Source organism: Protopterus annectens, chromosome 3.part1 (assembly GCF_019279795.1).
Source record: "Protopterus annectens isolate FY-2018-M chromosome 3.part1, PAN1.0, whole genome shotgun sequence".
Taxonomy (NCBI): Eukaryota; Metazoa; Chordata; order Ceratodontiformes; family Protopteridae; genus Protopterus; species Protopterus annectens.
In genome coordinates this window covers 1,527,184,453-1,527,206,847 of record NC_056732.1, presented here as the reverse complement: position 1 = coordinate 1,527,206,847, position 22,395 = coordinate 1,527,184,453, and the positions used below count along the sequence as shown (strand labels likewise).

General features: G+C 41.7%; 1 protein-coding gene across 1 annotated transcript in view; it reads left to right on the top strand.

Moving 5' to 3' along the window:
* The window catches only part of LOC122798552 (autophagy-related protein 9A-like), a 1,381,959-nt gene that overhangs the window by 750,852 nt on the left and 608,712 nt on the right, over positions 1-22,395 (top strand). Inside the window, exon 9 of the mRNA XM_044067604.1 lies at positions 6,686-6,827. Coding sequence (XP_043923539.1) covers positions 6,686-6,827 — 142 coding nt within the window. The remainder of the gene's footprint in view (positions 1-6,685; positions 6,828-22,395) is intronic.

Genomic DNA, 22,395 nt, shown 5'->3' with positions numbered 1-22,395 from the left:
ACAGTAGTGATAGTCAGAGGTATCTATGTAGTAATGCTCCCAGATTTACATAGGATAATTCCCTTTTCAAGCAGGTATGGGATGGGGGTAAGTACATGAATAGAAAGTACAGGCACAGATAACAGAGTCTGGCTGCTCTACAGGGCTAGTTTGGTTCTACAACCATTTAGAGAAGTTTAACAACCAGTGGGAGAAGGTATCCTAAGCCTGAGCTCCACTGCCCTCTAGTGGATAATGCAGGGCAAGCACTAACTCCACTAGGATAGTAGGAGACGGGGGGAATAAGATAATAGATAGATGGTAGGAGGGGAAGGTCCACGGGTGTGGTGGCCCTTACAAACTAGTTAACAATTTATAGCAGACACCAGTAATTTAAAGTTAATGCACTCACAAGGTATACTGTAGGATAACACCTACACTGTGAGGCTGAAATGTAGAGGGTCCAGGAAGATCCTGAAGGGCTTCTAAGTTGAGTTTCCCTCCTATTCAGTAGGATATTAATTAGCCTTACAGGGATTCAAATAGAGGGACCGGCTGTGACTCCACACAGGACTTAGAGGGGTCCACACAGCACCCGGAGAGCTAGGGATGTTTGGACAGAGCAGAGGGATTTTAAAAGTTTACTGTATCTCACAGATTTCATGCTGACTTATACATTGTAAATGTTAACTGTTTCTGGATTTCAATAATCTTCCAATGCATCTCTATTATAAATTGTTTTCCCATTAAGAGCAAACCAGATAGCTCAAACTCATGTTTGTTTATGATTCTTTTCTCCTAAATGAACCTTGGTTCTAATTTATTATTAGAGAGAAAGAACATCAATAATTTTCATGACAGGCCATGACCCCAGTCTTCTAAGATTTCAGTCTGTGTATCTGTGTCTCTGTACCACACACACACACTGCGTCTGCATTTGAGGTGTATATGTCACAGTTCTAAGAATCTGAAATGCTGACTCAAGGTTTTTCTCAACAGTGGCATTTTTAAAGTGTTTCTTTTAGCTAATCTCTTCTTGACACTTTGGCATTCAAAACACTGCAGCTGTAACACCTACAACTCATTAACTTCTGAAAAAAGGTTCCTGTTAGTGCAGACACTCCTGTAACTGTAAAACCTGTGACAGCACAATGAAAGGTGTCCTATTATCTTTGTGCTGCATTGTTTCCTCTCTGTGGACCAGCCCAACATTTCTGCCTTTTTTCCCCTCTCTTCTCGTAAATTTGCCTTGTTCTTTAGGTAGGCTGCCCTGTTATATCTATTTGCTAACCCATGAAGGCTAAGCTGTAGAAGTTGCTAGTGTCGTGGACATTACTTGTCCTGTAAATGACTGCAGCATAATACAACATTTTCAGCCTTGACCTGACTGAACCCACAGTAACTCACCAAGTGCCATTAACTTAGCTTTTAGTGTTGCTGTGTTATTATACATTCAAGTATCACTTACAGGAGTACCACATGGTGAAATACACCCTTCAGTAAAATTGCAGTATAAGTGAAAATAGCTTTCACATTTCTGAAGTGTAAACAGATCCTACCTTAAGAATTTAAAGAGACATTGTAAGTAGATGCCAGAACGTTAAAGGTTAGACTTGAAACTGCACTGCTAGTGTAATCACACAAACAGATTGCCATACCTTATTCTTCGGTTTCACCTCTTTTCCCTGTTCATTCAAACACAGTTCTCTTCTGTCAGTCATGTGCCTTTGTTTCTGTTTTTACTCCTGCTTCTTTTCTTACTGTTTGTATGCATCAGTAAAGTAGGTCATTGTTGCAGTCATAACTTATAACAAAAAACAAAACAAAAGGGCCTCACTGAGACAGATGCCTGGTGTCAAAGCCATGGCCTCAAGCTCAGTGCCAAAAAGTGCATTGTCATCCCTTTTGGTAAAAACTCTGCATCCATGAACTACCACATAGGCGGTAGTCTACTTAACACTGAAAGTGTTATGAGACCTTGGGGCACAGGTGGACAGTAGTCTCTCCTTTGAAAGTCACATCGCCACAGTAGTCAGGAAGTCCTTCTACATGACACACCTCATCACAAAAGGTTTCTCATCCAGGATAAAAGAGGTCATTGTTCCCTTCTACTCATCACTCATTAGACCCATTATAGAGTACAATGCCCCTTTTGGTATGTACCTTACAAGACATCTACAACAACTAGAAAGGCCGCAGAAATACCTCACAAAGAGGATTACCGGCCTCAAACAGATGCCCTATGCAAACTGTCTCAAAAAACTCCAGCTTTACTCCATCGCATATCACCTACTCAGAGGCGATCTCTGCCTAACATACAAAGCTATGTCAAACCCAGAGCTGTTGGACATGTTCTGCTTAAAGAAATCCCAATCACTCCGAGCTACATGCTCTACGGACCTAAACCTTATCACCACATGAAACAGAACATGCTGGAGGGATCGATTCCTGTCCCAGAGACTTCCCCATACTCTGGAACAAACTACCTGTCTATATCAAACAAAGCTTCTCATTAGCACTCTTAAAGAAAAATCTTGATGATTGGATAGGAGATAGGAAATTCACCCCAGGGATCACCTCTCTGGCTCTGCATGACAGGGGCACAGGAAAATAATTTTCTTGGGTGGCGAAAGCCAGGGAATGTTTTTGACTAGGCTTATATAAGCCCTAGGGCCGATAGCCTAGTACCTACCTATGAACCTATAAGGATCTCTTCCACAGGCTGATTCCAGTGTGCAGGTTGACTTTTCAGAGATGAGATCCCTTCCCCATGGCTAGGTTGATGCTGCCTTACCTCATATGTCTCCACATACCTTGTGTATAGGTAGTGTCTGCCCACACCACTTAATTCTTTATTGCTTAAATGCTGACTTCAGCAGAGCATATTACAGTCTAGCATTGATCGATACCTCTTACTTAAAGTCACTGAAAGATAAGTGCTCATCGGCGACCTGTTCTCTTGCTAATATATAGAAAAAGAAGTAAACTCAAGTGAAGAAGGAAAGGGACACAGCGGAAGTTTGAAATTCATCAGTTACCATCAACTCTGACAGCGCCAGTTCCAAAGGAGCATTCAGTCGTCCCTGGTCCTGATGCCTGCTTCTGATGTCATCTCTTAGGAGGGCATCATGCCTGTGGTCTCTAACATGTCCCACTGAACTAAAGGCCAGGGCTTGCATCCTGCTAGAATGTTGGCTCCCCGAAATCCACCTCCAAATGCCACTTGATTATTAAACTAAGGTAGAATGGCATTTCTACAGTTATTGCCAAAGAAGATATCCTTACCTTAAAGGTGAAATCTAAATGACCCCCTTTAGGATTCTAAAGTCTTTGGTGGCTGCCTGTTCTCCTAAAATTCTGGTGTCTGTTCTCAAGATACCTCTTTTACCCAGACAGCTATGCCTTTGTGCGGGTCTGCTCCCCCCCCCCCATATCTGCAGCCAGGCAACCTCCCAGAGTTGGGGTTAACTGACACAAGGTTTCCTCCACTTTCTCTGTACTCTGCAGCAAACTCTGAGCAGCTGGCTGTATCAGGAGCCCACCTCTGAAGAGGAAGAATAAAGTCTCTTTAATTACCGACTCTGAATCGTGATTCTGATCATCATCATCATCTTTTGGCTTTTCCCATTAGGGGTCGCCACAGCGGATCATCTGTTTCCATTTCTTCCTGTCCTTTGCATCTTGCTCTGTCACACCAACCACCTGCACGTCCTCTCTCACCACATCTATAAACCTTATCTTAGGCCTTCCTCTTTTCCTGTTACCTGGTAGCTTCATCCTTAGCATCTTTTTCCCAATATACTCAGCATCCCTCCTCAGCACATGTCCAATCGTAATCTTGCCTCTCTGGCTTTGTCTCCAAACCTTCCAACCAGGGCTGACCCTCTAATATACTTATTCCTAATCCTGTCTGCTCTCGTCACACCCAGTACAAATCTTAACATCTTTAACTCTGCCACATCCAGCTCAAACTCCTGCCTTTTTGTCATTGCCCCTATCTCCAACCCATGTAACATAGCTGGTCTCACCACCCTCTCGTAGACCTTCCCTTTCACTCTTGCTGGTACTCGTCTGTCACAAACCACTCTTGACACTCTTCTCCACCCACTCCATCCTGCCTGTACTCTCTTCTTCACCTGTCTTCCACACTCACCGTTACTCTGAACTATCGATGCCAAGTATTTAAACTCATCCACCTTCGCCACCTCTACTCCTTGCATCCTCACCATTCCGCTGTCCTCCCTCTCATTGACACACATATATTCTGTCTTAGTCCTAATGACCTTCATTCCTCTTCTCTCTAGAGCATATCTCCATCTCTCCAGGGTCTCCTCCACCTGTTCCCTACTCTCACTACAGATCACAATGTCATCTGCAAACATCATAGTCCACGGGGACTCCTGTCTGATCTCGTCTGTCAACCTGTCCATCACCATTGCAAATAAGAAAGGGCTTAGAGCTGATCCTTGATGTAACCCCACTTCCACCTTAAACGCATCCGTCACTCCCATAGCAGACCTTGTCGCTGTCACACTACCCTCGTACATATCCTGTACCACTCTTGCATACTTCTCTGACACGCCTGACTTCCTCATACAATACCACAACTCTTCTCTAGGCACCCTGTCATATGACTTCTCCAAGTCTACAAAAACACAATGCAACTCCTTCTGACCTTCTCTGTACTTCTCCATCAACACTCTCAGAGCAAACATCACATCTGTAGTGCTCTTTCCCAGCATGAAACCATACTGCTGATCACTAATCATCACGTCCCTTCTTAACCTAGCTTCCACTACTCTTTCCCATAACTTCATGCTGTGACTGATCAGTTTAATCCCTCTGTAGTTACTACAGCTCTGCACATCACCCTTATTCTTAAAAATTGGTACCAAAACACTTTTTCTCCATTCCTCAGGCATCCTCTCACTTTCTAAGATTTCATTAAACAATCTGGTTAAAAACTCCACTGCCATTTCACCTAAACACCTCCATGCTTCCACAGGTATGTCATCTGGGCCAACAGCCTTTCCATTCTTCATTCTCTTCATAGCTATCCTTACTTCTGCCTTGCTAATCCACTGCACTTCATGATTCAACATATCTGCACATCATCCAACCTTCTCTCCCTCTCATTTTCACATTCATCAACCCCTCAAAGTATTCTTTCCATCTCTTCAACACACACTCCTCGCTTGTGAGTATGTTTCCCTCATTATCCTTTATCACCTTTACCTGCTCCACATCTTTCCTAGCTCGGTTCCTCTGTCCAGCCAATCGGTACAGGTCCTTTTCTCCCTCCTTAGTGTCCACCCTTTCATACAACTCTTCATATGACTTATCCTTAGCCTTCGCCACCTCTCTCTTTGCCATGCACTTCATCTCCTTATACTCCTGTCTACTTTCTTCATCTCTCTGACAATCCCACTTCTTCTTTGCCAACCTCTTTCTCTATATACTGTCCTGTACTTCCTCATTCCACCACCATGTCTCCTTGTCGTCCTTCCTCTGTCCAGATGTTATACCAAGCACCTTTCTAGCCACCTCCCTTACTAGCTCTGCTGTAGTTACCCAGCTATTTGGTAACTCTTCACTGCCACCCAGTGCCTGTCTTGACTCATCCCTGAACTCCACCTCACAATTACCCTTTTTCAATTTCCACCATTTGATCCTTGGTGCTACCCTCACACTCCTCCTCCTCTTCTTGATCACCAACGTCATCCTACAAACCACCATTCTATGCTGCCTAACTACACTTTCCGCAGTCACCACTTTACAGTCTCCAATCTCCTTCAAACTGGACCTCCTACATAAGATATAATCCACCTGTGTGCATCTTCCTCCTCTCTTGATGTGATTCTGATAATGAAGAGAAATTAAACTATAGGGCACAGCTTTCTTCGCACCTAGAGTTTGACACAGAGTGAGAACACACTGGCCACTGTCTCTCTGCCAGAGGGCATTTCGTTTGGAGACACTTTGTCAGTTATGAATGACTACTTCAAATGTCTCAGGAGGCTTCAGTCTCCCAGAGAAAATAATTAGACTTTTTGAGTCTACGGCCCACACATATTTCACATAGGGCACAGATTTCATTTCATGTCCAAAAAAAAATAATATATATATATATATATATATATATATAACTGCTGTTTGTATAAAAAAAATCAGCAAAATGTAGTCCTTCTACTGTTATTAGAGATGCAGTCCCAATGAATCAAGAATCTTTTCATTTTGGTCCTTGCCCTTTGGTTTGGCTACTGATCCCAGGGTTTTGATAGAAAATCTGGTGCCAGTCATAGCTTACTGAGGGCTCATAGACATATCCAGATTGATCCCCATCTGTATAATTGCTTGTTTTAGGCACAGTTGCATGAGTAGGTACAATAGTTTTTCAAACTGAAGTTCTCTGTGAATCAATAGAAGTTGACTCCACATTTACCCATCTTGAACACTGGTTCTGCAAGGTTTTACCTACCACAGGAAGAGGTGAAATCCCTTTCCACCGTCTTCAGAACTTACTACAGAATGGGTATATGTGCACATTTTTAAGACAACAAGTGGCACTGATAAAATTCAGTCTGTCTTGAGAAAATATAGAAAAGAAATCGACTGGAAGGTGAAATTAATAGTATAATACTACAAATTATCTCCACATATAATAATATCAGTTAATTATATGTAAGATTGCAATTTGTATTTGCAGAATTCAGGAGAATGGCTGGATCATCTTCCTGCTTGTTATGGCTGCCATCTTCTGGCTTTACCGTCTAGTTAAAGTAATCTGCAACATGCTCAGCTACTGGGAGATACGAACATTTTACAACAAAGCACTGAAGATCCCCACGGTGAGTGGAAAACTTAAACTTTATCTTTAAAAGTTTATTTTTACATTGTCTTTTTGTCAGACAGTTTTGTTTCAGGGATAGAGGAGCTAAGGAGGAGTTCCACATTTTGCTGCATCCTGTGAGAATTTTGATGTAAAGAAGAACCATGCATTTCTATATTTATAAGTGGCTTTTAGCATTACAGAATATTTTTGCCTTTTGTTATTACTATATTGTATGTTATATCCTCTGTCATTTCTTTATTTATTCACCATTTTGAAAGGCTCGTTTCTGCTGATTTTAAACCTTTCTGTATATTAAATGTATTAAACACATTTGTATTACTTTGACTTGAGTCATGTCTGAAAAGGGTCCATGTAAACTAGTCCAATTAAATAAATAAATAGGGTTTAAGCATGTTTTTGTCTGTATACTGGACTTTATGAACAGTTTAATATTAGTAATGCATTTATAATTGAAATATGTGTGAGCTAGTTGGTATTATGATGGCAATGAGAAAATGCCAAATGATTCCTGAGACGTGGGAACTCACCTGATTCCACCTCTTCCAGCTGAATGCTGCTTCATATATATCTGTAAAATATGTCAGTGTATAATCCTGCAAGGAACTCTGCAGTCACCAGTCTCCTGCTTGTTAACTCACTGGTGGTAGCAGTAAAGATTTGCAGTTTGATTAAATTCCTTTCTACATTAAGAAGAGTTAGTTCATCACTATTACACTTACAGTATACATTCAGCAAACAGTATTAATATGAATTTTTGTGTGTGTGTTTTGTGTTTTTTCTGTATATGCATATAAGATGTTGTACAAAGACACACACACACACACACACACACACACACACACACACACACACACACACACACACACACACACACACACACACACACACACACACACACACACACACACACACACACACACACACACACATTATGGGACATGAGCAGATGTAAACAATAGTTTTATAGGTTCATAGAATGATGCTAGGCTACTGGCCCGGGGGCCCTTATAAGCCTAGCCAAGAATTTCGACTGTGTTCCCTCAAAGTCAGCACCTGTTTTCCCGGTCCAGCAGGGACACAGGTGGGATCCCACGGGTGGGAAATTACAAATATTTAGACTGGCTTTCCCAGCCTAAATTAGGCTGGGAAATTACAAATATTTACAAAGAATATAGAGCATCAACAAGTGTAGATGTATCAAAGGGCCAAAGCAGTACGGAGAGGTAGACTAAAAAGAAAAGTAGTGGCTTACCTAGTCTACATGATTGACAAAGATGCAAGTACATTTAGATTGAATTTGCACTTGAAATTTTAACACTGCATGAATTCAGGGTAAGAAGCTGCACCTTAAGGATTTGAAGGGAATGATTCCCAAAGGTTATGGCCTAGTACTGAAAAGAACGGTAAAAAAATCAAGGGTTTTGAAGAAGAGGACCTGAATAGCTATGGTTTCTCAGATTGCATGAGGAGGCTTGGCATATTCATTTGAAAGTTAGAGGAAGAAAAGTCTATTAAAATCCAAAAAGAACCAAAAAAAACACGCCAGACCAGCTGTAGATAAAGTAAGCGCTTTTGTTTACTTCATAAGCAAACTTCATCAGACAAATCAATAATTACAACAAGCCCTTTATATATCCCTCCAAAAACATCAATTAATACATTAATCAATTACATAATTACCTCACTCTTAAAGGAGCACAAGACAACACTTTTACATTGTCTTTAAAAACCTAAACTTTTGATATCATACAACAAGTTTTAATCACGTTAAAAGATGAATACAATTAATTACCACAATAATAAATTCATCTAAAACATGATTTCAGTCTTAAACTGCATTTAATAGACAAATTGTCATTTTTTAGTGCTTTTGTTTACTTCATAAGCAAACTTCATCAGACAAATCAATAATTACAACAAGCCATTTATATATCCCTCCAAAAACATTGGTTAATGCATTAATTACCTCACTCTTAATGGAGCACAAGACAAAACTTTTACATTGTCTTTAAAGACCAAAATTTCTAATATCGTGTTTTTTTGGTTCTTTTAAGAAAACTCTATTCTTGTAGGAGTTTGAGTAACTGAGAGCCAGTAAGCAGGTCTCCTGTTTGCTTAGCTAGAAGTCATTTGATGTTCATCGTGTTTCACTGTTGCACTCATTACTCTTGGGTTATCCTGCTGGCAGGCTACCCGCAGTGGGCCAGAGTTCCAAAGTCTAGGTCAGGCGTCGGTTGCTGTCGCCTCTTCCCTGACGTCAGTGTGCCAGGGCTATAAAAGATGCAGCCAACGCCATTTTCTTCAGTCTTTCTTGCCACGCAGTGCCCGAAGCAAAAGCAGTTCAGAAGTGCCGGTCGGCTGACTCCTGAGATTTTCAAATCTGAATTTCAGAACCGAAGTCTTCATTAAAGCTAAGTTCCCGTTAGAAACTTTTTCTTGCTCCAGACCGATGTCAGAAAAAGTTAACAATTGTATTTCTTGTGGGAAGCAAATACCTCATAAGGATTTTCACTCTTACTGTATTCCTTGCCTAGGCCCTGATCACAACATTGCTAGCTGTCGGTTTTGTGCTAGATTTAACCAACGCACTATTAAGCGTCGGTTCGATTTTGCATTTCATTACTTTCGCCGAAGATTTAATTATATAATGCCGTCGGAACAGCCGACGACCGGAGTTTACAAAAAATGCAAGGACAAGGAAATAATAGGCATCCGAGGTCCAAAACCGACGACGAGGCCTCCGTTAGGCCAGTCGCCTGTTCGCCGGTTCTCAGTGAGGCACTTTCGCAGCCCCTGGCTCCCGCTACCTCAGAGCCACAGGCCGCTTCTGACTCCCACATGGAGCCGAATGGGCCTCTGGATACTCAAGGTATTGGACACTTGGAAATCATTCCCTCACATGGGTCCAGAGCCGCTGAGCAGGCATCGGCTTCTGAGGGTGTCTTCAGACCTACACAACTATATGTTAAGCCATCTTCAGCTTCAAAGACAAAAGCAGCTCTAAAGACAAATAAACAAGTACAGCATTCTCCTACTCGGACTTCTGTGCCTAAAAAACAGATGCTTAAAATGGTCGAAGACCTAATTACTTTGATCAGGGGTTCCCATCCCCCCTCCTAATAAGAGGCCTAGGCAAGAGACAGAATATGATTCTTCTGATCAGGTTTCTATTTCCTCTGATTCCTCTTCTGAACAGGATTATTCCATGCTTCCCTATGAGGACTCTGATGCTGAAGAATCCATTCCTTCAGCTTCTCCTCCTGAGGATTATTCTTTTGGGGAAACCCTGCATACCATGAGGGAGCATTTCCACTGGGAGAGCCAAGATTATTCTGAATCTAACAAAAGGCTCAGAGACTGTCTGCTACTTCCTCAGCACAGACCCCTTGCTATTCCACCTGCTCTAGACATTGTAGATGATGTAGTTTCAGAGTCCGGCCTGTCCCCTGACTCTTTACCCCCTGCACCTGCTAAGCCAGACAGATACTACAGGGTCTCGGATTCTCAAATTCCTATATAAAAACCCTGCTGCTGACCCAGAAACTATATCTCAGGGTCCCAAAGGGGTCAAAGCTTCCACTGCAAAAAACCCTGTCCCCTCTGATAGGGATTCTAGGGCTCTGGACAGATGGGGGAAAAAAGTTTACACTTCTGCTAATTTGGCTGTAAGGGCTGTAAATTGTCAATTTCATATGCTTAAATATCAGCAATATTTAATGTCACTGCTTAAACAGAAATTGTTGACAAATACAGAATGTTCAGAGAACAAGGAATTGCAGGATATATTGCATGCAGCTGAACAAGTGGGGAAGCATACTTTGCAATGTGGTTATGATTCACTGGAGGCCTCTTGCAGGGCCGCTGTTACAGGTTCTGTTATTAGAAGGCATGCTTGGTTAAAGGAACAGAATCTGCCTAATCATGTTAAAGCAAAATTATTAGATGCTCCTTTACAGCATGATACTTTGTTTGGTACTAAAGCAGAAGAGGTGTTGAAAAAAATGGAGGATAAAACAAAATCCATGCAGACAGTTAAGGATTTCTTACAGGTACAGCCACCCAGGTTTAGCAGGAACTGGCCTTCCAAAAATTGGTCTTTCCAGTATCAGACAGACCATAAAGAGGCAGATACAGGCGTCCCAGAGGCAGATCTCAGCCCCAAGGCTCATACAGGCCTAAACAATGGGGTGCTCCTACCTCCAAAAGCGGAGAAGACAAATCACAACCTTACAGGAAACAGTCCCAGTGACTTTCCTCTGCCAGATCCAAGCACTTTTCTTTTGGCAGCCCCCTTAGGGGGGGAAACTAGCACTTTTTCCATCAAATTGGCAAATGGTTACCCAAGACAAATGGGTCTTGAACATAGTGTCCCAAGGCTACAGGTTACATTTTCGTACCCTACTAAAGTCAAAAGGTGTGCCAGACCTGCCACACAATCAATGAGCAGAGGCACAAAAGCAAATTACAGCCCTCATAGACATGAGGGCCATTCAACAAGTACCACAACAAGAGCAGGGGCAAGGATTTTACTCCAGACTTTTCTTAGTGCCCAGAAAGGACACAACCTGGAGACCAATACTGGACCTGTCTATACTAAATAAGTTTCTGGAAGTTCCAAAATTCAAGATGTTGACTCTACAGCAGCTACTGCCCATGCTGGGCAAGAAGGCTTGGCTCGTAACTTTGGACCTAAAAGAGGCATACCTGCATGTCCCAATCAGATAATCTTGCAGAAGATACCTCAGATTCATAGCTGGCTCAATGCACTACCAATTCTCTGCACTGCCCTTTGGCTTATCTACTGCGCCCAGGGTCTTCACAAAATGCCTGGCACCAGTAATTGCGTTTTGCAGACAAGGAGGAATTCAAATATATCCCTACTTGGACGACTGCCTTATTCAAGCAGAGAACAAAGACATTCTTCTAAAGCATCTGGCGTTTGTAAAAAGATTACTAATTGGCCTAGGGTACACAGTAAATGAAAAGAAATCAAAACTAGTGCCTCTCAAGAGATAATATTCCTGGGTGCAAGCTTAAATACAACTGCCCAGATGGCTTATCTCACGCCAGACAAACAAAAACAACTGACTTCTTACTTCAAAAAATTGGCATCAAAGATCCACTTATCTGCAAGGAAAATCCTGCAGGCCCTGGGTTTCATGGCATCTTGCATTCTACTAATTCCATATGCCAGACTGCATATGAGGAAACTACAGTGGTATCTAAAAAGTGTTTGGACTCAGCATTGCCACAGCCTGGAGACAGTAATTACACTCATTCCCTGCCTGCAACAGGAGTTTTGATGGTGGGCAGAGGCCTGTCACCACAACAAGGGTCTGCCATTCAGTTTACCCACAGCCAGACAGACACTGACAACGGATGCATCAGATTATGCCTGGGGGGCCCATATGGCAGGAAAATGTATTCAGGGCACATGGCCTGCAAGCCAGATGCATCTTCACATCAATCAAAAAGAGATGCTAGCTGTTCAAAATGCCCTGACAGCTTTCAAGGATCTACTTCAACCAGGACAGCTACTGATAAAGACAGACAATACTACAGTCATGTGGTACATAAACAAGCAGGGAGATGCACATTCCTACCCCCTCTGCAGACAAGCAATGACCTTATGGGACACAGCATTGGCTTTTCAAGTTCACCTGCAAGCAGAATTCCTGCCAGGAGAAACAAATACTCTGGCAGACGAACTAAGCAGAAACCTCATGGATCCCCATGAATGTAAACTGGATCCACAATTCTTCAGTATAACAAGGAAATGGGGATGCCCAGACATAGATCTATTTAACTGCCAATTGCATAGATTTTGCACAAGGATTTATCACAAGCAAGCATGGAGAGTGGATGCCCTTTCCTTCAGCTGGAAAAATCTAACAGTATATGCCTTTCTTCCACTGCCTCTCCTTCCCAGGGTACTCCTAAAGGTCAGACAAGAGAAGCCAAAAATGATACTGATTGCACCAGACTGGCCACGCCCGCACTGGTACCCAATCTTAAAGAGCTTGTCTCAAGGTCCAGCATGGATATTGCCTCAAACTTCTCACTTGCTGACCTAACAAAACAATCGGATCCTGCACAGCCAACTCAGGACCTTAAATCTGGCAGCATGGCGGATAATATAGCCATTCAAAACACTCCTCTTTCAAAAGCTGTTATGGATGATATTTTGGAGGCCAGGAGGCCCAGTACCAGAAAGTCTTATACAGAAAAATGGAAGAGATTCTGTGCTTGGAACCAGGAACAAGGCATTGACACGTGTGTACCAAATATCCCTCAGATTTTACAATACCTAACTGAGATGCTGAACAAAGGCCTTTCTTTCTCATCAATTAGGATTCATGCCTCTGCCATTTCAGCCCATTACAATACGGAACCACCTATCTTTTCTCATCCTTTAATAAGGCAGTGCCTCAGAGGGGCGAAAAACATCAGGCCTCCAAGGAGAACACCAATTCCGGCATGGGACCTCAATTATGTTTTGGAAATACTCACACTGTCTCCTTTTGAGCCAGCTTCAACAGCTGATATAAAATTGTTATCCTGGAAAACACCTCTGCTTCTAGCAATAACCTCTGCAAGACGGGTCTCGGAGTTACAAGCACTCATGGCTGTGGAACCTTTTATCATTTTTCATCCAGACAGGGTTTCTCTGAGGACAAACCCAACATTTATGCCTAAGGTGGTGTCCAGTGTGGCCGTCAACCAAACCATTCACTTAGCTACCTTTTATCCAAACCCACAGAACAAGGGTGAGAAAATTCTGCATTCTTTGGACATACACAGGCAGTTACGCTTCTACTTGGACAGAACTAAAGCTTTCAGAAACACTGAGCAACTTTTAGTGTCATATGCTGCAGGGTCACAAGGAAAGGCTAACTCAAAATAGACTATTTCTAAATGGATAGGCCATTGCATCCATTTCTGCTATCTTCAACATGGCAAATCAGTGCCTAAGGGCATTAGGCCTCATTCTACCAGAGCAGCAGCCACTTCAGCAGCCTTCCTTAGAGGAGTACCAACCAAAGACATCTTAGAGGCTGCAACTTGGAGTTCAGTGCACACTTTCACAAAGCACTACCACTTACCTCTTTACTTTAAATCCAGAGCAGGCTTTGCCACTGCAGTTCTGTAGGGCCTCATAGCCTCTCCTAATCCTATTTAGCCCAGCCACCCATCCTCAACTTTGGGATTCAACCCAAGAGTAATGACTGCAACAGTGAAACATGATGAACATAGTACAGTTGTGTACCTACCATAAATGTAGATGTTCGAGTGTATTCACTGTTGCAGTCCAGGTTACCCACCCACCCTCCCCCTTTTCTTTGCTGGGATTTATCTGTACTTCTCTATCCTATACAACATATGTGGTGTATTTGCTTGTAGATGAAGGAAATGTTTATATTTGTGCATGCATACTTATTGGCATATTTTTTCAGCCTACCAATTTGGGGGCACCTGACATCTGGGGCAAGAAAAACTGAAGAAAATGGCATTGGCTGCATCTTTTATACCCCTGGTGCACTGACATCAGGGAAGAGGCGATAGTAACCGACGCCGGACCTAGACTTTGGAATTCTGGCCGACTGCGGGTAACCTGCCAGCTGGATAACCCAAGAGTAATGACTGCAACAGTGAACACACTCGAACATCTACATTTATGGTAGGTACACAACTGTACTTTTTTTCTCAAGCTTAGGCAGTGATGTTCATTTCTAAGGGACTAGGAGACTGAGTGGTAAATTGACAGATTGTTGAGATGGATTATAGACCTTTTTTAGAACTTCTTTCGTTTGAGGCAGATGCCACAAGCGAAAACAGCAAGAATCCAACATTATTCTTATTATTCCTAATCAAAAGCCAAGTAAGTGCAACAGAGTTATATTTATAACAGTATGTGTTGTTCAGAAGGATTTATACAAGCATTCTTTGTTTAGTTTTGTCAGGTAATAAAACGTTAAAAAAAAAAATATATATATATATATATATATATATATATATATATATATATATATATATATTTATATGGTTCTACCTGACATAGTCGAAACCACACAACACCGACAACGACATCACCGACACCACATAATCGACAGTGCATTAACACGAAACCTCACATACCCGACAACGAAATAACCGACGGTACACAAACACGAAACCCCATACACTGCACACACCACAATAACAATAAAAAACAAAACACATCCCCATTCCACAAACCACACACACAACACAAGCACACCAAAATCCTTACAAACCCACACTAAACCTTACATACACAACTATCGACAACCCTAACCCTAAGGTCCGCTACTATCGCACACGCATTTAACCCGCCTCCTAACCCTAACTCACTTAACCCGCCTAACCCAAAGTCTATCCTACCGCACACTTACCTAACCCGCTCCTAACCCTAACTCACTTAACCCGCCCCATCCCAAAGTCTATCCCTACACACTTACCTAACCCGCTCCCTAACCCTAACTCACTTAACCGCCTATCCCAAAGTCTGTCCCTACCGCACACTTACCTAACCCGCTCCTAACCCTAACTCACTTAACCCACCCTGTCCCCACAGACCGTCAATATCCACACTTACCTGACTCGCACCCTAACGTCCGTCACTACCGCATACTCACACAGCCTTTTCCCATGTCGGCATCCTCGGCGTCGGTGTTGTCATCCGTCGTGTCGGTCTTCTGCATTGTCGATGTTCTGGCACTCGCGATTCGCGTCGGTCTTCTTCATTGTCGATCTTCTGGAGCTCCGGATTCCATTGTCGGTGTTCTACGCTGTCGACTAAGTCAGGTAGAACCATATATATATATATATATATATATATATATATATATATATATATATATATATATGTATATGTATGTGTGTGTATGTACATATATATATATATATATATATATATATATATATATTAAATACTGAAAAAATAACTGATAGTTCTTTGTTTTAGTTAGTTGGATAAAAACAGATTAGACGCGTTCTTGACACAAGAGTGTTGGTCATTCTTTAACACAAAAGGTAGTCCTTTAAACTGAAAAAAAAAATTGTCCAGTAAAATCCTCCTAGTACTGGCAAAATAAAGTCCTTGGAAGATCTGTGTTGGCTTTAGTGATATTCATTAAAATCCTGCTTGTAGTGTTAGAAATGCAGTCCAGATCTTATATTTGAGAGTTATCTGTAGTGGATGGAATTCTTGGGTACATCTGTTTTGTGCCTTCTTTCTTGGCTGTTCTTTAAATCCTGAAATTGTCTTTTCAGGATGTACATCACACCTTTGGCTCCCACATAGCATCCCTGTGCTAGCATTTTGGGAGCATATGAGGCCTTAGGATCCCCAAAGTTCTTTCTAACTGCTGATGTGGTTCTGATATTTTGCTGATGTGCATAATTGGAAAGTACCAGCATTCATTGTCAAAAAAGCATAAACTTTAAAGAATTTGTGAGGTTACTGTCACAAATCAAGGGCAGTGCAATCAGTGCCTGTTTTATGCAGAGAGTGTGTCAAGATACTAACATCGGCTGCTATCACTGTAGTGCTACCAGATGCTCTGACATTGTCTATTTTCGTCAGATTCAATGTTTGGGTTGTTGGATCTGTCTGGATGTGACCTTGGCACCTTGTACCAAACTACTGGATCTGAGTCCTTTGACTCCTCCCCTCTCGTCAGTTCCCTCCTCCTAGCTGATTTACCTCAGATCTCGTTTGCCACACGTTTGATCAGATGTGACTTCCAAGAGCTCTGAGCATTCATGATAAGTTAGGTTGGTCTAGGTTAGATTTAGAGTTAGCTTAGGTAGATATATTTAGGACAGATAGATAACCTTTTTTTTCTAGTAGTGGTATGACTGAATTTTCTAGTGGCTTGATCTTCAAGTGGTTTGATATATGTACATTATATATATATATATATATATATATATATATATATATAATGTGTGTGTGTTTGTGTGTGTATTTATATATGTGCACACACACAAACACACACACACACACATACACATACACACACGTATATATATATATATATATATATATATATATATATATATATATATATATATATATATATATATATATATATATATATATTAATGCGTATATATACACACACACATTATTCTTATTTTATGTAGTTACTGCTATAGTGAGGTTTTGAAGTGTACTTATCTTTTTAGTTTAAGTACTATTTTCCCCAAGTATAAGCTCTTTAAAATAAAAAAAAGTATTTAAAAGTATGCATAACTTTTCAGTGTAGTTACTGCTATAGTGAGGTTTTGAAGTGTACTTATCTTTTTAGTTTAAGTACTATTTTCCCCAAGTATAAGCTCTTTAAAATAAAAAAAAGTATTTAAAAGTATGCATAACTTTTCAGTGTGATATATATTACTTGGTTCATTTTTAGAGTGTTGTATCTGACAAGCCTACTGGATTCAGGAAATGTTCAGCTTGTGGACAAAAAACCCCCCCACCCATCAAGACCTCCATTTGCTTTGTGTCTACTTTCTATGTCCTTCTTATCTTCAGGACAAATGGAGTATCTGTGCCACTTGTGGAACCAGAGCACTCCAAAGCAGAAAGGAGAAGCTGATCCTCAAGGGTTTACTACCTCCTGAGACAGAGGCTGCCATGTCCCATGAATCCAGACAACATTCTCTTCTCTCTCAGCTGATAAGAGGAAGGAGAAGGATCCAAAAAAAAGCACAAGGACAAACCAGATAAGAAGACACGAGCAGAAAGAAAGGCAGAAAAATTGAGGAAAAGGTCCCTGGATCCAACTACAGTCCCAGGTCCAGCACCTAAGTCATCAAAGCAGTCTAATCCATCTACAGTTCACATCCGAACTCCCTCTCTAAAACCTACATTTTCTCTTGATCTGGTTAGCCGCAGGTTGCATTTACCTATACTCCACAACACCAATTACCATTGAGACTGGCATCTGTAGCTTCTTCCTTGAGGTCTGGTCAATCCATCAGAAGCCTTACAAAGATGGATGTCAACCACATGATGAGCAAATTCCTAAGCACACAAGAGTCCTCCCAGTGCATCCCCTAGAGGAGGACTGGGAATATGCCCTTCAACCTCATTCCATCTTGCTCCAACACTGACTTCTTTCCTGGAACATACATTCTTGGGTGTGAATCCTTTTGCCACACTGTCATCAGACCCAGTAGTCCTAGAGACTTTATTTATTTACATTTGTTGAGATGTCCGACTGGATGCAGGTCCATTTTCAGCAGAGGCCCGGAGAGAAAAGCTCCACAAATTAAAATATTACAGACATTGTTACAGATGAAGAATCCTAGCAATTAAAATATTGCAAACATAGTTACAGATGAAGAACATAGTACATTCATTAGATAACTAGCATCTGTTCCATCCACAAAGTCATAGCAGGTATTAACAATTGTTACAATAAGAAGTTACTGCCGTATAATAAGTAGATAGGCATGGAAGTATCAGAGCTTGCCGTAATCAATGGTAGTTTGTGGGGTGGTAGAGAGGTAGAGGGTAGATGGAGTGGGAGAAGTTAGAGGGGAGAGTTACAAGGGCATAGCCAGCATGTTTTTACGTGCGCTTTAAGTAAAGTTTTGAAGTGGGTGCATGATGGTAAAGAGGTTATTCTGGGGGGTAGGGTGTTCCATAATTTGGCTGTAGCGCTGGAGAATACTGCTTCTCCAGCAGTGTTATTGGCTCTAGCAACATGTAATTGAGTTTTGTTGCTGGATCGTAGTGGTCTGGTGGTGAGATAGGGTTGGAGTAGATACTGGAGGGATATGACCTTTAAAGGATGGTTTACTAGTTTGTGGGTGAGTGCGAGTTGATGCCATTGAAGCAGGTGAGGGAGTTCTAGCCAGCCTAGTTCAGTAAGTGAGAGACAGTGGTGACTGTGGTAGGATGCCTTGGTGGTGAATTTGGCATTTTTGTTGTACCAGGTCTCGAGTTTATTTAGCTCGCATTACCTCATGTTGGTATATATTGGAGAGGCATAAAGTAGGGTGGAGATGAGGTGCGAATTTGCAACTGAAATCCTAGCTGCTTTGGTGAGGAGTTGCTTATTTCTGTATAAGGCTGCTAGTTTTTTGTGGACTTTTTTTATGGTCATGGATATGTGAATGTCAAATTTGAGATTGTTGTCTATTTCAACTCCTAGCAATTTGGTGCGATCTGTTGGGTGGATAGTGGTGTTGTCTTTTGCTGTGATGTTGAAGTGAGAGTTGTTTTGAGTATGTTTGGTGTGTTCGAAGATGAGGAGTTTAGTTTTGTTTGGGTTGAGTATTAACTGGGCATCAGATAACCCAAGTTTTAACAGAGGAAAAGGTATCCTGTGTGACCTTTTGCAGTTCAGGTAGGGACTGGGCTGAGCAGATGATGGTTGAGTCATCTGTATATTGTATGAGTGTGCCATGTTTTGTGGCAGATGCTAGATTATTGGTGAAAATAGAGAAGAGTAGGGGTCCAAGGATGGATCCTTGGGGAACACCAATAGAGACAGGTAGTTGGGGAGATATGTCATTTTGCCATACAACGGGTTGCTGGCGGTCAGACAGGTATCTCTGAAACCAGTTGGTGACTGATTGAGAGAAGGATAGGTTATTGAGTACAGAGATGAGTTGTTTGTGTGGGACCATGTCAAATGCTTTAGATAGGTCTATGAAAGTAGCTGAGGAGAGATGGCCATTGTTTTTATGGTGAAGGATAGTGATAGTAAAAGAGAGTAAGGCAGTGGTGGTTCTACGTTTTGGTCTGAAACCATGTTGAGTATTAGAAAGGAGGTTGTTAGCACGGAGGTAGTCTGAGATTTGAGAGTGACTGCATCTCTCTAGTATTTTGGAGAGTGGAGACAGAAACGCTATGGGGCGGTAGTTGGTTAGTTCTGTGGAGGGGCCACCTTTGTGGAGGGGAATTATGTGTGATATTTTCCATAGTGTAGGGACATAGCATTCTGACAGAGATCGGTTAATCAAGATTGATACTAGGTAGGCTAGAGTGTCAGCTGCAATTTGTAGGAATTCACTTGGGAGGTTCTCTACTGCTAATTTTGTGGGTTTAAGTTTAGTTAAGAGTTTTCTTATGTTGGAGGTAGGAATGGGAGAAAATGAGAAGAGTGTGGGGAGATTACTGGGTGAAGGTGTAGGGGAGGGGGGGTTGTATTGTCCAGCTATTGATAGTACGGTTTGTGTGAAGTGTGTGTTGAACGAGGTAGCAATATTTTCTGTAGATTGAGGAATGTTAGGTGGAGGGGTTTTGATTTTACCTGGGTGGAGGATGGAGTTTATGTAGGTCCAGAATTGTTTGGGATTGTATTGGGAGAAGTTGAGGGCAGACGAGTAGTACTGGATTTTGTCTTGCTTTATTAGCTTTTTGACTCTATTGCGTAGTTCTAGAAATTTCTGTCTAGCTAAGGGGGTCTTGGTTTTGCGCCAGTGTTCCCAGGCTTTAGCTCTGTTTTTCATTTTTGACGTAGTGGTTTTCTGTAGCCATGGGGAGGGTTGGGCTTTGTAAGTCTTATAGGGGCATGGTTATTTAGGATGCTTAGGAAGGTACTGTAGAAAAATTGGACTCTGTCTTCTAGGCTGAGGTAATTTAGAGGATGCCAGTTACATTCTTTGAGGGATGAAATTAATGTGATTGGGTTAAAGTGTAGTTTTTTACACATTTGACAGTAGATAACAGGTTTAACTTGGCATAGGTGTTTTTTCAGTAGGAATGTTGGGGAATGATCACTGATGCTATCTGATAGGCAGCCTGCTATATAGGACTGGGGAATCTTGCTGACTAGTGTCCAATCTAGGATAGTGTGCTTGTTGGAGTTTTTATTTATTCTGGTTGGTGACTGGACTAGTTTGGTGAAGCCATGAAGGTTTAGATGATGGGTTGGATGGTTGCTGCAACAGGATTGCCAATCATTATTGAAATCACGTAAAATTATGGTCTCTTGGGGGAGATGGTGGGTAGTCCAGCTGAGGAGGTTTTCTAGTGGAGGGATATTCTGGCCAGGTGAGAAGTAGCATCCTATTATGTTGATGGTTTTATTTTGGTTTATTTTCAGGTTGGTATATATATTATTTCTTCATTGGCAATTTGGGGAGCTGATGAGTTTAGGATCTTGATGTTTAGATGCTGTTTAAATATTATAGCTATACCACCTCCTTTCTTGTTTAGTCGGTCTAGTCTTAATATGTTGTAACCATTAGGGAGGATTTGCTCACTGGTAGTGTGAAGTTTTAGCCAGGTTTCTGGTTTCTGTCAGGATGATTATATCCGGGGAGTACAAGTCTATGGTGGCATGGAATTTGTGGACTTTGTTGGTTATACTTGATATTTAGGCTTAGCAGAAAGAGGTCATTTAGTTTTCTTCTGGCTGGGATTTGGGAGATGTTGTGGTTGTTAGTCTGATTATTAGAAGTGGGATTGGAGATGGAGGGGCCAGGGTTGGGGTGGATGTCTCCACTGAGGGCAAGTTTTGATATGCATGAGGTTATTAGCTTTATCAGTTCGTGAAAGAGTTTGCATTTTAGGGAAACTTTATGATTGGGTGCAGTCGGTAATAGATGTGGTGGGAGAGTTATTTTGTTAACTTTTAGGGATGCATTTAGTTTGAGTATTTTAGTTGATAGAATACTTGGGGGATGCATAAGGATGTTTTTTGAGTTGGTGGGAGAGGAGCAGAGTGAGGGTGAGTCATGAGTGATGGTGTGAATAGTTGTACAGTGGAAGTGGTTGAGTGGGGGTATAATGGAGTTTTGATAAGATGTAAGATATGCAAGGAGAGGGTATGCAAAGAGTATAAGTATGGTATGCTTATTCATGTTAGCAGAAGAGGAGGGGTAGTAGTGGGAAGATGGTGGAGTTAGAGTTGGGAGTAGTGTTGGGGTTGGTGGTAAAAATGATGGGAGAGATTTGTTCTTCAAATAAAGGTAGGACCACCGGGGGCGGGTGGAAATTCGGGGCAGGGTGGGGAGTGAAGCGGGCAGAGACCTGTTAGCTGCTCTTAGGAGCGGTTGTGGGCTAGAAAACAATCAGGTAACAGAGAATATTGGCCCTTATATAACTTCTGTCTTATGCATTCCTAGTAGGGGAGAAGGGTAGGGACTAATTGCAGGAGGAGTCCTGTGGGAGTGATTGACAGGTCTCTCAGCCAGATTCTGGAGGATGGGTAATTCAAACAAAAACAAACAATCATTTGACTCAAACTGTAGGTAAGTGATATGAAGAGAGTACCAAGAGAATAGATGAACTGCAGTTAAGTAAATGGCAGTACAATTCAAGGGAGTAACTAAACTAGCACAAGTTAATTATTTCTGGTGTTACTAATTCTGGGGTAGTGTAGTTTAGTTTGGAAGTGGATAGCTATTGCCATACAGAAATATTCTAATATTGACTAGTCACAGATGAAACTGGGGAAAAAGGCACAGTTGGATGTAAAAGCCATAGATAAAAATTTAAAATGTTGCCTTGCTACTCAGAGAGAGGTACAGAATCCAGCAGTGTGTCATCAACTAGAGTCTGAAATGGGGTCTTACAGGAT